The sequence below is a fragment of the Vipera berus genome (genome assembly GCF_964194415.1).
Source record: "Vipera berus genome assembly, chromosome: 6".
Taxonomy (NCBI): Eukaryota; Metazoa; Chordata; class Lepidosauria; order Squamata; family Viperidae; genus Vipera; species Vipera berus.
In genome coordinates, this window is record NC_138208.1 from 59,072,117 (window position 1) to 59,088,446 (window position 16,330).

At 42.3% G+C, this 16,330-nt stretch overlaps 1 protein-coding gene across 1 annotated transcript in view; it reads right to left on the reverse strand.

The window, feature by feature from the left end:
* GRIN2B (glutamate ionotropic receptor NMDA type subunit 2B) overlaps window positions 1–16,330 on the reverse strand; it is a gene marked incomplete at both ends in the record, with an annotated part of 295,037 nt that overhangs the window by 18,815 nt on the left and 259,892 nt on the right. Inside the window, one exon of the mRNA XM_081331987.1 lies at window positions 113–273. Coding sequence (XP_081188113.1) covers window positions 113–273 — 161 coding nt within the window. The remainder of the gene's footprint in view (window positions 1–112; window positions 274–16,330) is intronic.

Consider the following 16,330-nt stretch of genomic DNA (forward strand, 5'->3'; position numbering starts at 1 on the left):
ACATGCAATATTTTGGTAGAAGGAATATTTTGAAGAAGTGATATATTTGGAGAGATAGATTTATATAGTCAGCATTATTATTTATGCTAAATTTGGAAGGCAGCAGTCTCACCCTGTCTTCAGTGATGATAAAGCATCTTGCACCGATCTTTGGTTAAACTTTACCATATAGGCATGCATCAGTTCATAATTGTTGCGAATATTCCTCTCCGTGCTGCCATTGGGAACTGTTCCAAAGCGGAAGGGTGGTGAGAAAGCATTTGGATTTTGGAACTAGAAAGAAAGAAAGAAAGAAAGAAAAAAGAAAGAAAGAAAAAAAGAAAGAAAGGAAGGAAGGAAGAAGAAAGAAAGAAAGAAAGAAAGAAAGAAAGAAAGAAAGAAAGAAAGAAAGAAAGAAAGAAAGAAAGAAAGAAAGAAAGAAAGAAAGAAAGAAAGAAATTTAGTAATTTATTTGAGAATGGATTAGTTTCCAAGAATTTAAGCAACATTAATATTAGAAGTTATCAGTTCATAACTGAGGTCCATACATGAGATGGTGACTCTCTTTGAAGTCTTTGCTGCTGAGGTTTATAGAATAAAAGTGGAACTAAATGAAGAGGAGTTGTCTGCTACTTATCAATGTCAACTGAATCAGAATCATGCATTTTGAGGATTGACATCATTTATTGGTAGTATCATCATGTAAGTTTTCATCAGTTTATATCATTTGAGTAATAACATAATGCAGATGGTATAAACTGATGCAGTTAATTTCCTCTGAATAATAATAATAATAATAATAATAATAATAATAATAATAATAATAATAATAATAATTGCAGCAGAAATGTATCTATTGCATGCACAATTCATTGAATTTTAATGTTCTGCAAAGAGACAAGTTTCTAAATTAAAAATGGAGTGTTGCACTTTAGCATAAAAATGATTAAAATAAATCAGCTGCACTTCCAAACACATAAAAGATACTTCACCAGCAGTGTATTTGGTTTAAAACTGACACACAAAATAATTTTCAAACAGTAAAATATTTATGGCAAATTATTAGGGTAGGGCACAGGTCTGCAACCCGCGGCTCCGGAGCCGCATGCGGCTCTTTCAGCCATCTCCTGCGGCTCCCGGTCCTCTGCCATGTGCAGTCCCCCACTAAAAAAGTTCAACCAATCAATTCAAATATGCAGGGTAAGTGCATATCTTGCCTTGGCTCCACTCTTCAGTCAAACCCTGTTCTGCGCATGTGCGCATGTACGTGCATGCGCACATATTTTTTGTGGCTCCCAGGTTTTCCTTTTGTGAGGGAACCGGTTCCAAGTGGCTCTTTCACTGTTTCAGGTTGCTGACCCCTGGGGTAGGGTAAAACAGTGTTTTGATTCAAGAAAGCTTCAACTGAACCATCTTGACTCACTAATCATAGCCCAGACTTGTTTCAAAGCAGCAGATCAGGTCAGGTGGCTTTGCACATTCAGTGATTTGGGTGCTGTTACAGATAATGTACAGTGTTGAAACTTCCTTCATTCCTAGATGGAGAGAATGCTGGTAATGGCTGAGTGTTGGCATTACTATATTCAATATAACATATTCAGCCAATCAATTTCATCTTTCATTAACTCTCTGCCTATAAAAGTTCTCTTGGGGTGGCAAAGTTAACATTCCTTTAGGCTTTAATAACTTCCTTGGCCTTTAGATTCTTTAAGATCACCGTCCTTGGGCTAATGCAACAATACAAGTCTATACTGATCCTTTGAACATAGCCAGAACTCAATTTTGCTTTTAATATTGTGAATATGGACTCAAGTCTGATGTTACTTGTAAATTCTACATGCTTGGTTAAGTCTCTTAAAAATGAGTAAATACTATATGTGCCAGGATTCAAATAACAAGTGTTGTGTTAATTGATTTCTGCTTTAGGTTATATCGTATTCTTCAGTATTCCTATATATTCTCTGAATACTGTATCATATTGTGTACTTGCTTATATTGCCTTGGAAGAAAACCTCAAGTACTCGTACTGGTATGGTTATTGTTTTCAAATCCCAAAAAAGCTGCAGAATCAGTGAGCCAATCCTGCTGAGATGGGAATCAAGAAATACAGTACTAGATAGATTTTTATCCTTATCCAACATGGTTCACCTTGTATTCCAATGTTCTTTCTGCCCCTGACAAATACATCCTTTAGAAAACTGGATACAATATTCCAAGTGTGGTCTTACCAAGGCATTTTAAAGTGATATTAACACTTCATGTGATCTTGATTCTATCCTTCTGTTGATGCAGCCTGTGTTGGCTTTTTTGGCAGTTGCAACACACTGCTGGCATAATAATAATAATAATAATAATAATAATAATAATAATAATAATAATAATAATAATAATAATAATAATAATAATAATAATAATAATAATAATAATAATAATAATAATAATAATAATAATAATAATAATAATAAGAATAAGAAGAAGAAGAAGAAGAAGAAGAAGAAGAAGAAGAAGAAGAAGAAGAAGAAGAAGAAGTAGTTACTACTATTGAGCTGGGTGTTACCTATTCTATACTTGTGCATTTGATTTTTTTCACCACTGAATTTCATTTTGTTAGATAAGGCTCAGTTTTCAAGTCTTTCAAGATCCTTCTGTATTTTGAGCCTATCTTCTGAAGTGTTGGCTATTCCTGTCAGGTTGGTGTCATCTGTAAATTTGATGGGTTCTCTTTCTATCCCCTCACCTAAATCATTTATGAAGATATTGAAGACTACTGGGCCTAACACAGAGTCTTGGGATACCCACTGCTACTCCTCTCCATGTAGATGCAGTTCCATTAAGGATTACACATTGAGTGCAGTTGATCAGCCAGTTACGAATCCATCTGATGGTGATGCTGTCTAACCAAGTAGTAGATTGTGGCCTACTTTATCAAATGCCTTACTGAAGTCCAAGTAAATTATATCCACAACATTTCACTGGTCCACTAATTTGGTCACTTTGTCAGAGAATGCAATAAGATTTGTCTGGCATGATCTGTTTTTGACAAACTCATGTTGGCTTCTAATTATGACTTTATTTGCCTCTAGGTGTTTGAAGATTCATTCAGTGGTGAGATTCAAATATGTGAACAACCAGTTCTCTGTGTGGATGCTGCTTCTGGAAGTCTATTCTGGGGTTGGGCAACAACAACAAAAAACCGGCTACCGGTTCTGCCGAAGTGGTGCGAACTGGCTGAATCCCACCACTGGATTCATTGCTTGATTATGATGTCAGGCCGATATGTCTGTAGTTTCCTGGATCCATTTTTGTTTTCCTTTTTTGAAGATGGCAACCACATCAGTCCTTTTCCAGTCCTCTGGTAGTTCCCCAGTGCTCCAGGATTTTTGAAATATATGGTTCAATGTTCTGAGATCACATCTGCCAGCTTCTTCAGAACACTGGGGTGAATTTCATCTGATCCTGGTGATTTGAACTCTTCTAGAGTGAGTAGGTGTTCTCTTACAATTTTCTTGTTCATTAGTGCTAGAAGGAGTGGGGTTTGCTCTTACTTTTATACTAGTGGCTTGCCCTGTCAGTGTTGCTGCTAGTATATAAAAATAAGAGCAACCCCACTCCCTTCTAGCACTGATGCTGTTACCTATTTTAGTCATAAAATGTCTGCAAGAAAACCACAAAGCTCCAGGAGCATCAAGGACCACTCAGTGCAATCCTGAGCTATAAATATTATCTTATACTGATATGGAAGATAGCATGAAAAAACACCTAATTGAGCTCTGAGTCAGGAGCCACAAAATTAATATTAAAAGGTAGAATTATGCCAGATTGTTAAGTAAATGGAAAAGTTGTTCAGTACTGCAGAAATACTTTGTATGGCTTAGTAGCAATTTTTGCCAATGTAGTATCAAGCAAATAATGCAAGATCTGAAATTTGCTTGGCAGTGAAACCAGATAATATTATGTAAAATAAAAGAATGATGGGCCAAGGCAATAAGCACACAAAAAGCTTCTAGTGCATTGAAATGGTAGATGTTTATAACATATATATGAACCAACCACTTCTGCCGCAGAACATGTGGTCTGTATATGTATTGCTAAAATTAGAACTTTCTAAAATAGATTCAAGTATATGGACTTTCGTGCAAAAAGATACTCTTTTGGTGATTACATCAATCCCTTCTGCTGTCAGAATAAATAAACCTTTTCTACTAAAAAATATGCATCAGTAGATAGCTGGGTTTTTGCACTGGAAATAATTCAATAAAAATATTAGGTTGTATAAATCTTCAAAGGAGTGCATCAGTTCAACATAGCTTTGATTGAGCCATCCCATTAAAACAAAAATGGAATAGTTACAGTATTATGCAAAAGTCTTGAAGAAATCCAGCTGGAACTAGACAGAGCTACCATTCTCTAAAGAGTCTACCATCTCAGCTCCCTCCGTTCCATTCTGTCAAAAAATGTAACAGCTGCAGGCACTCTGATGTTTCCTGATTATAGGCTATGGACAAATACTTTTTATGAATCTATCTTGCATCTCAAAGCAGTGTGAATCAATTTGCCCTCAAATCACAAATTTGAATTGAATCATGCTCCCTTTAAATCTCTAATACAAGTAAAATCAAGCTGCCTCTGTGTGTGTGTGTGTGTGTGTGTGTGTGTGTGTGTGTGTTTGTGTGTGTGTGTGTCTTGCCAGAGAAAGAAAAGTTTATAGTATACATCGTAGCATCTTTCTAAAGGAACAAAACTACACTAAAAGCAAATGTTATGGTGAGTCTATAAATCAGTGTAAGACCAGTAAAACTTGGAAATGCAGTGCTGGGGGCAATGGAAGAGATCAGAATGACCTACTGTAGAATATCCTGGTACATTTCATTACTATATAAAGTAGTACAGAGTAAGTCCCTCATCTCCAATACTCAAGAGCTATATTAGAAATAGTCCAAAGTAAGGTAAAGGTCCATATATAATAATAGGGACATTGGATAGTGATATTGTTCAGTGGGTGATGTTCCTTCTTTTGAAAGCAGGAAATTGGAATTTCATTTTAATGTGTGCCATTGTGTATATAGAATAATGACAATAAAGGTTTATTTTATCCTATCCTATCCTCTCCTATCCTCTCCTATCCTCTCCTATCCTCTCCTATCCTCTCCTATCCTATCCTATCCTATCCTATCCTATCCTATCCTATCCTATCCTATCCTATCCTATCCTATCCTATCTTGAACCAATACATGCAGTTACTCTAAAGGGAACAGTAGAATCAAATTCTGGGGGTGGGGAGCAATAATGCTTTAGAAAATTAGCAAGAACATTAGCTGGGAGAGTAATAGCTATATTAGCTATTGTAATTTGCAGCCTGCAATTAGTCCGGTTTACCAAATCTCAGATCCAGCTCTGTAGTCTAATGAAAATAAAATGCAGAAATGCATATGATCCCCAAACTCAAATGTCTTTGACTATAAACTTGAGTATACACACTAACTCTTCACAAACTTTATGTTTGTAACACTGAAGGTAATTGATGCCCAACTGCATTTACAAACCCATCGGAACTAAGGAATAAAGAAAGAATCTAAAGAAATCCTTTATGTTCATACTAAAATCTATTCTTTAGATAGTATAAGAACCTTATTTCTGCTTTTGAGACTAGATATTTCAAGCAAGTATTTTGAGCATCTAATACTAGGAAATTCAATATGCTTTAGACAGCCCAGAGAAATTAGGACTGTGTAAAGTATTGGTAATCCTCATACTGTTGAATTGAACCAATTAATGGAAATCCAAAAAGGAATTTTTTGGAAAACTACAGTATAGTATATATTATAATATAATGTATAGTAGAACATGTGTCAACTCAATTCATGAAAGGTATTTATGAAAGGTTATGCATGATCAGGTAAAAGTCACCTGAAATCAATAAAAGTAGCAATTAATGCTTTATACAAACACACTTGCTCCCCCAGTAGAACACCTTAATGGTAGTAATGAGATATATTATTATTGTTCACAAAGCCACTTTTATGGTTTGTGTTATGTACTGGGCTCTTGAGGAATACCACGTGGGTTGCTGAAGCAGCTAACAGCTCTCCAGCAACCCAGACTACAAGTCTTCTGTGCTGCAATTGGCTATCTCCAGGCATCAAAGGTTAATTCAAACCTATTGGCTGCTGCCTAAGGGCTAGACTATATATTGCAGCTAGTTGCAGCCATTTCCCCAGTACAGTTCCTGCATGAAATAAATGATGAGTTACCCTGTACTCAGTACCGTGTCTTCATTCCTGCACCAAAGAACCTGCCATTTAAGAGTGGCGACGAGGGTGGGATCCTGCTTCACTGAATTAAGAGTTGAAGTCTACGAGGGAAAGGCAGTGCACGCCGGAGGGAAAAGGCATTTCCCCCCCCTCTCAAGGTCAGCTAGCAAGCTACGCTAGCGACCTCATGCTCAGTGGACTCACTCCCTGAGCCTGGAACCAGAATTTGGAAGAACGCAGGAACCAGCAAGAAAGAATGCCGAAGGTCGGAAAACTGTGAGAATTCGACGTGAAACATCTGGAGGAATGGCCATCATATTTATCACAAGTAGAAAACTACCTCAGGGCCAATCAGATCGCAGAAGAAGGACTGAAGGCCACAACGCTACTCTGCGTGTGCAGCCCAGCAACCTTTGATTTGGCTGAGAACCTTTTCGCACCGACACCAATCAAAGCGGTCTCCTACGCAGATCTCAAAAAGACGCTAACCGGGCACTTCCAGCCCAAGATGTCTGAAATGGCTTGGTGGTTCAAGTTCGACCAAAGAGTGCAGCTACCCGGTGAGTCAGCTTTGGAATTCATAGCAGGCAGGCCACACGCAGGCCACACGCCTAAGGCAGGCAACACGCTTGTGCAAATTTTCAAATTTAGAAGAGCGACTACGAGACCAGCTCGTCTGCGGCCTATGGGACAGAACGCTTCAGCAGAGACTATTTGCTAGGCCAAACTTAACATTTTCTGAAGCACAAGACGAGGTGATGGCCGATGAAGCTGCCGGGGGCGCAGTTCAAACAGTACAGCCCACCAAATCAACAAAGGTTGAAGAAACGGTCCACCTTGAGGACGCCAAATGCACTGGAGAATCTTCTGAGGAAGAAGAACCTGAAATCAACCGACTCCAAAAGCAACCCAATGTGCAACACCGCAACAGCCAGCAGTGAGAGGACAGTTACAAGGCAGTTCTCTTACTGAGATGTAAGGGGTGCAGCAGCAACCATTTTCATGCCAACTGCAGATTTCGATCAGCCACGTGCAGAGCTTGCGGAAGGACAGGCCACATTACAGTGGTTTGCAGAGCCTGCCAGAGAGACCGGCCACCCAAACACCAGTTGGAAGAATCAACTAGGAGAGGTACTGGGGCCCAGGATCCAGTTAGTGTGGGGTTTTTCAGAAGCCATAGAAGTGTGTGCCGCACCAGGGCTCGACGCCCCCTTAAACCCAAACCTAAGCTCATGGTAGAGCTACAAGGAGTTCCATGTAAGATGGAATTGGACTCTGGCTCTGCAGTGTCAATCATTTCTCAAGACACTTTTAACTTCATGTGTAGGCGCAGTAACAATTGGGCCAAACTAAGACCCTCAGATATAATCCTAACGGACTTTCAAAATGCTCACGTTAACGTTAAGGGAGAAGCCACTTTGTTGGTAAAGTTTAAAGGGTTTTTGGGGCACCTGGATGTAATAGTAGTAGGCGGTCAGAGAATGAGTCTCATTGGACTCGATTGGTTTGATGCCTTAGGTATTCAGATTACTGGCATAAACCGGACACAAACTGCAGACCTTGCGTCTGTATGCGAGGAATATGTGGATGTTTTTGATTCAACCCTAGGAACATACACAGGCCCGCCTATCTCATTTAAGCTAGATTCCAATGTAGTTCCAATCAGGGTTAAGCCTCGTAGGGTCCCCTTTGCCTTAAGACATAAAATTGATTCCGAAATCGATAAGCTCGTAGAACAGGGCGTGTTACAGCCTGTTGATGGTGGGGAGTGGGAAACTCCTATAGTCACTCCACTTAAAGCCAACGGGGAAATTTGCATTTGTGCTGACTATAAATGCACTCTAAATAAAGCCCTCAAGCAACACACTTACCCGGTCCCAGTGGTCAACCATATTTTAGCCTCCTTGCAAGGGGGTACTATTTTTGCTAAACTTGATTTAGCACAGGCCTATCAGCAATTGCTGGTTGATGAGGCCACAGCCACAGCTCAAACAATCGTGACTCACAGGGGGGCTTTCAAAGTTAAACGCTTACAGTTTGGAGTCAGTGTTGCACCGGGTATTTTTCAGGGAATCATGGAGCATACACTCAAGGGTATTCAGGGCGTCTGCCCTTATTTTCATGATGTTCTTATTGCAGGGGAATCCCCAGAAGTGTTGGCCAGTAGGCTCAGGGCTGTCTTGCAGAGGCTTCACGAAGCAGGCCTCAAATTAAAAAAGAACAAGTGTAGTATTGGGGTTTCTTCAACAGAATTCCTGGTTTTCCGAATTGATGCTAACGGCATTCACCCCACTGATTCTAAAGTGAAGGCCATTAAAATGGCTCCTAGGCCCAAATCAAAAGGAGAGCTAAAAGAATTCTTGGGCCTCCTAAACTTCTATCACACATTTCTACCTCATAAGGCCACAATAGCAGAGCCCCTCCACAGGCTTCTAGATAAGAAAGCTCCATGGAAATGGACTAACTTACATGAAAAAAAGTTTCCAGGACTTAAAAGCACGATTGTCAGAAAAGTCCAATGTAACTCACTACAAAGAGTCTAAACCTGTATGTCTTGCATGTGATGCATCTCCCTATGGGGTGGGGGCAGTTTTAAGTCACATAAAAAAAATGGTAAACAGGTTCCTACAGCATTTTACTCAAGGACATTGTCCTCTGCTGAGCGCAACTATGCTCAGATTGACAAAGAGGCCCTAGCCATCGTTGCTGGGATAAAAAAAATCCATGACTATTTATATGGCAGGGATTTCACGGTCTACACTGACCACAAACCTCTGTTGGGACTTTTCATAACAGACAAACAAACCCCCTACATACTATCTCCAAGAATGCTGAGATGGTCTATTTTCCTATCTGCATACAATTTTAAATTAATTCACAAACCGGGCAAGGACATGGGCCATGCTGATGGCCTCAGCAGACTACCACTGCCACTAATGGATCCTGATCTGGCTCCAGTTGCTAGAATATTGTCCATACAGGACATACCTGAATTACCCCTCCATGTAGGGGACATTGCTACTGAAACTGCCCCAGATAAAATACTTAGTAGAGTGTTGTCATGGGTATACATGGGTTGGTTGGATAAAAGTCCAGGCTCAGAATTTCAAAGCTATTTTGTCAGGAGGCATGAGTTATCTGCCCATAAAGGGTGCATATTATGGGGAAACAGAGTCATAATTCCCACTTCCCTAAGAGACAGGGTTTTACAATCATTACATGAAGGCCATCCAGGCATTGTCAGAATGAAAGCTTTAGCTAGAAGCTACCTCTGGTGGTCTGGCCTTGATAAGGACATTGAGGCTCAAGTCCATGGTTGTTATACATGCCAGCAATCTAGGCCTGAAATGCCACAGGCTCCAGTTCACAGGTGGGAGGAAATGCACACTCCCTGGTCTAGGGTTCACATAGACTACGCTGGGCCCTTTCAGGGACAGCTCTTCCTTATAGTAGTGGATAGCCATTCCAAATGGCTGGAAGTAATTCCAGTTCCTAACATGACTACTGCTAGGACCATCCAGGTGCTGAGAAAACTCTTTGCCACACATGGGTTGCCAGATGTCTTAGTTTCAGACAATGGGGCCCAATTCACTGCTGCTGAATTTCAGGCTTTCCTTAGAGCTAATCTCATCAGACATGCAACGTCTGCGCCTTTTCATCCATCTTCTAAGGGTCAAGCTGAACGCATGGTGAGGACAACAAACGAAGCACTCAAGCGCATTGTCACAGGTGACTGGCATCACAGATTGGTAGATTTCTTTACACTGTCAGCATTCTACGACCTGCACTACTACAGGCAAAAGTCCTGCAGAACTACGTTGGGGGAGGCGTTTGATCACTAAACTGGACAGGTTGCATCCAGATAGAGTGGCAGCAGAAGCCTCTCGACCACTGGGTAAGCTGGTAGACCACAAAGTGATGGAAACTCCAAGATGTTCCTCTACGGCACACAAGCCTCCTTCATATCTTGCAGATTACGTTGTAAAATAAAGAGCTATATATTGTTGTAATTCCTGTTTGCCACTAGACTACAGAAACTAGTGCTATGATGTAACTGTCTAAAAGTGCCATCTTTGAAGCCTATTCATTCAGACGTTGTTTAATAACATTGTAACCTACATTATTGTTTTTTATTTTTTATTATTATAATCACTTTTACTTTAGTGTGTTTGGATAATTAGTCTTGACAATTGTTGAGACTAATTGGTGTTATTATGGTCTGTTCTAAGAGGGGAGGGGAGTTATGTACTGGGCTCTTGAGGAATACCACGTGGGTTGCTGAAGCAGCTAACGGCTCTCCAGCAACCCAGACTACAAGTCTCCTGTGCTGCAATTGGCTATCTCCAGGTGGCAATGGTTGATTCAAACCTATTGGCTGCCACCTAGGGGCTAGACTATATATTGCGGCTAATTGCAGACATTTCCCCAGTATAGTTCCTGCACGAAATAAACAATGAGTTACCCTGTACTCAGTTCTGTGGCTTCATTCCTGCACCAAAGAACCCGCTATTTAACAGTTTGCTTATCTATAAGCAGGATAAATAATCTTCTGTTATAATTGTTATTCTCCTTTATTCACTTTAATATTTCAATTGAATCCATACCTCCATTTTTTTTCTTTAATCTGTTTCCTATTTTCTCTCTCCACCCATTTTCCCATAGATTTTATGTACAACAAAACTATTTATATGGATCTGAATTTTGTCAGGTGAAAGCGACCAGAACCACTCATGCATTGGCCCAAGTAAATATTTTATTGCTGATCACCCAGATTACAAGAATCTCACCAGACTGTGTGCCTTCTCTTAGGAAATGGCGAATATAGACCTAAAGGTTTGAACTCAAATGTTTCATCTCACAAACTGATTCCAAGCTGGAATGTCTCTTTACTGCCCCTAGGGGAGAATCCTTTTTTTAAAGTACTCCCATAGTTAAAACCAACATTTTGAATTTTAAACTGGCTGTTGTAATGTCCAAAATTAATAATGAAGTATATCATGTGTTCCTGACAATCTCATGACAATTGGATTGAGGATAAGAACAGAAATGATTAATCAGTTATTTTTAAAATTAAATGAAAATTCAAAATAGCAAGATTAAAGGAAGTTGGCCTTATTATCAAAAATCAGATTGGTATTTGACAAGAGCTAATATTCCCGTGCTTACACAAGAACAAAAGGAAGGGATGAATCAGTTGATAACTGATGAAGAAATTTTTTTAGCAATCAAACAATTGAAAGTGGGTAAAGCGCTGGGTACTGACGGATTGACTGCTGTGTATTATAAAAATTTGCAGTTGGAAATGGTGAAGCCTTTAAGGGAACTATTTAAGACAATTCAAATGGGAGGAGGGGTACCTCCATCTTGGAAGACTGCTTTTATTTCTTTGATTCCGAAGGAAGATCAGGATGTCACCCAAGTTAAAAATTATAGGCCAATATCACTTTTCAATACTGACTACAAGATATTTGCAAAAATTTAGCTAATAGGTTAATGAGGGTAATACAACAAGTAATTCATGGTGATCAAACTGGATTTATAAGTGGTAGACAAATGAAGAATAATGTGAGACATATTGTAGATTTATTGGAATTTTTGGAAAGAAACAATCAGATCCCTGCAGCGCTGATCTTTTTGGATGCTGAAATAGCCTTTGATCAATTGGATTGGCAATTTTTGATGAAAGTATTAGAGAAAATGGAATTTGGGGATAAATTTTTACAACCAATTAGGGCTATATATCAAAAGCAAACAGCCCGTATAATAGTTAATAATAGTTTGACTGAACTATGTAATATTGAAAAAGGTACAAGGCAGGGGTGCCCATTGTCACCTCTATTATTTGTTTTAACATTGGAAATATTACTGATTAAAATACGCAATTCGGATAAAATTAGGGGAATCCAAATAAGAGATCAGGATTACAGACTGAGGGCGTTTGCAGATGATCTGGTTGTTACATTAACTCAGCCTGATTATTCAGTTGTAGAATTGATGGAGATAATAATGCAATATGGGAGAGTTTCTGGATTTAAGATTAATATACAAAAAACTAAAATACTGTCTAAAAATATGACAGTATTACAAAAGGCTGTTTTAGAAGAACTAACGGGATTTGAAATAGTCAAAAGGGTTAAATATTTGGGGATATATTTGTCAGCCTCAAATGTGAAGTTATACAAAAATAATTATGAAAAGTTAAGGGGAAAAGTACAAAAAGAATTAGATAGTTGGAAAAAATTACAATTATCTTTATTGAGAAGAATTGCAGCAGTGAAAATGAATGTTTTGCCAAAATTTTTATTTATATTTTAAATGATACCTATACTTAAAAAGGATTTAAACTTGGAGGAATGGCAAAAAGGAGTTAATAAATTTGTCTGGGCAGGGAAAAAGCCACGAGTTAAATTTAAGATAATGCAAGATATGCGTGAAAGAGGTGGTCTTAAAATGCCTAATTTAAAATTATATTATGAGGCTGCTGCTTTATCAGCGATAAGTGACTGGTTTAATTTAACACAAGCGAGATTATTAAATCTTGAGGGTTATGATTTGTTATTTGGATGGCATGCATATTTATTGTATGATAAGAAGGTGGATAATGTGTTCAAGATACATATTTTAAGGTATGCTCTGTTGCGAGTCTGGAAAAAGTATAGACATAAGTTAAATTATAAGATACCTATTTGGGAAATACCTAAACATGCAATAGAAAATATAAATGTGGGATTTAAACATGATGTGACTACATATAAGGAAATTTTAAGTTTTGAGAGGAATGTATGGCAATTTAATTTAATTTAATTTAATAATATTTATATACCGCCCTTCTCCCTGAGGACTCAGGGCGGTTCACAGGGCAAAAGTCAAATACAAAGTACAAACATTAAAAAGAGATTAAATAATTGCCCAAGTTAAAACAATTAATACAATAATAAAACCCCAAAAATAAAATTAAGAGTACAAAAAAAATAAAAATAAAAACCCCACCAATCCCCATCAGGCTAGGCCGGCTTGTACAAACAAAAACGTCTTGAGATCGCGACGAAAGGAGCGAAGATCGGGCGCCATCCGGAGCTCTACCGGCAACTGATTCCACAGCTCCGGAGCGCCCACAGAGAAGGATCTCCCCCTGGGCGCCACCAATCGACATTCTCTGATCGGTGGCACCCTGAGGAGGCCCTCTCTGTGGGAACGCACAGGGCGCAGGGAGCTTGATGCCGGCAGCAGATGTTCCCTAAGGTACTCCGGCCCCATGCCATGAAGGGCTTTGAACACCATTACCAGTACCTTGAATCTCACCCGGAAGGCAACTGGCAACCAATGCAGCTCACGGAGCAAAGGTGTAACGTGGGAGTATCGGGAGACTCCCAACACAACTCTCGCGGCTGCATTCTGTACCAGTTGGAGCTTCCGGGTGGTCCTCAAGGGCAGCCCCATGTAGAGAGCGTTGCAGTAGTCCAGACAAGAGGCCATGAGCGCATGAGTGACCGTGCATAAATCATCCCGGCTAAGATAGGGCCGCAACTGGCGCACCAGGCGAACCTGGGCGAAAGCCCCCCTAGTCACAGCTCCTATATGGTCTTCCAAGGTGAGCCGTGAATCTAGGAGGACTCCCAAGTTGCGAGCCCTATCTACGGGGGGTAATAGTTCACCCCCCATAGCAAGAGGTGGAATGTCAGAATAGACCTGGGATGAAGATATGCAAAGCCACTCAGTCTTGTCGGGGTTGAGTTGAAGTCTGTTCCTCCCCATCCAGACCCGAACCGCCTCCAGGCAACGGGACATCACATTGAGGGCATCACTGGGGTGGTTTGGGGTCGAAAAGAAAAGTTGGGTATCATCCGCGTACTGATGATACCCAACTCCAAAACCACGAATGATCTCACCCAGCGGTTTCATGTAGATGTTGAACAGGAGAGGCGAGAGGACCGACCCCTGAGGAACTCCACAAACGAGAGACCTCGCGGTCGACCTCTGCCCTCCTGCCAACACCGACTGCGAACGTCCCTGGAGATAGGAGGAGAACCACTGTAAGACTGTGCCTCCCACTCCCAGTCCCCTGAGACGCCGCAGCAAGATACCATGGTCGATGGTATCGAAAGCCGCCGAGAGGTCTAATAGGACTAGAACAGAGGAATATCCCCTGTCCCGAGCCCTCCAGAGATCATTCACCAGCGCGACCAATGCCGTCTCCGTGCTGTGCCCGGGCCTGAAACCCGATTGGTACGGGTCTAGATAATCCGCTTCATCCAGGACCAGAGGGAGCTGATGTGCCACCACACTCTCAACAACCTTCGCAAGAAAGCGAAGGTTGGAGACAGGACGAAAGTTGTTCAATACAGCTGGGTCCAAGGCAGGCTTCTTGAGGAGAGGCCTCACCACCGCCTCTTTCAAGACGGCGGGGAAGCTACCCTCACCCAAAGAAGCCGATATAACTGCCTGGAACCAGCTCCGTGTCCTCTCCCGGGCTGCATAGACCAGCCAGGAAGGGCACGGGTCCAGTAAACATGTGGTGGTGCTCAGCCTCCCCATGATCCTGTCCACTTCCTCCGGAGTCACAGAATCAAACTCATCCCAGGTGGTATCGACAAGACCGCCCGTGTCCTGATCGCCAGACTCTGCCCAGTCAGAGTCCAGACCGGTCCGAATCTGAGCGATTTTGTCCGACAGATGCTGGTTAAACTCCTCGGCACGACCCTGCAAGGGATCCTCCCTCACCTCCTGATTTAGGAGGGAGCGAGTCACCCTGAACAGGGCGGCCGGGCGATTATCTGCGGACGCGATAAGGGTGGCGAAGTGGTTAGACCTCGCCTCCCTTATCGCAGCGAGATAAGACCCAATGTGGGCTCTTAGTCGCAATCGGTCGGATTCGGATCGGCTGGACCTCCAACCACTCTCTAGGCCCCGTCTCTGACGCTTCATCTCCCGGAGCTCCGCAGAGAACCATGGAGCTCGACGGGATCTGCACCGTGTCAGGGGCCGCAGGGGTACAACCCGGTCAAGAGCCTCAGTGGCCGTCCTTTCCCAGGCTTCCACTAAGGCATCTGCCGAGCTGTGAGCAAGGGAGGCAGGTGGGGACCCCAGCGCTGCCTGGAACCTCTGGGGATCCATTAAGCGTCTGGGGCGGTACCATTTAATTGGTTCCAAACACCCACGGCGGGGGGTGGCAAAACGGAAGACCAGCCGCAGGAGATGATGATCGGTCCATGACAGGGGCATAATAATTGGAGAGCCCCCACCAAGATCATCTAACCACCGTCCAGATAAGAAAACTAGGTCAAGGGTGTGGCCTCCCTCATGAGTCGGTCCCGAAATTACTTGCGTCAGGTCCATGGCCGTCATGGAAGCCATGAACTCCCGAGCCAACTCAGATGATCCTCCCAGCGATGGTAGATTGAATTCCCCCAAAACTATAAGTTTTGGGAACTCAACCACCAGCCCAGAGAGGACATCGAGCAGCTCAGGCAGGGCTGCTGCTGCGTGACTAGGCGAAAGGTACACCAGCAACAAGCCCAACTGCGCACCAGGGCCGCATCTCAGAAAGAGAGACTCACACCCGACTATCTGAGGAACAGTGGCCTCCCGCGGACATAAGGTCTCCCTCATAACAACAGCCACACCCCCACCCCTACCCTGAGCCCGAGGCCGGTGCAGCACCCGGAAACCTGGTGGGCAAAGGTCAACCAGAGGAATCCCGCCCTCTGGGCCCAACCAAGTCTCCGTGATGCAAGCCAGGTCCGCCTGCTCACCCTCGACCAGATCACGGACGAGAGGAGCCTTATTAGAGACAGACCTGGCGTTCAAATACACCAGCCGGAGCTCAGGGGGCTGCACACCCTCACTCCCGGGACCTTGGGGTAGAGCCAGAGGGTCGGAGTGCCCCACCGCTTGTAAGCACCGGAGAGGCCTTCCCTGAGATCGATACGGCCCTCTGCTCCTACATCTGCTGCCATTCCCTGATGTCGTGGGAATAGGTAGCCCCACGACCAGCCCTGGAGCCCCGGAGGTAACCGACCCCCGCTCCTCCCCCCTGCGATCTACATCGGCACTAGCCAGAACAGCGGTTGTTGGATAGCCCCCCTTGTCCAAACAACCAA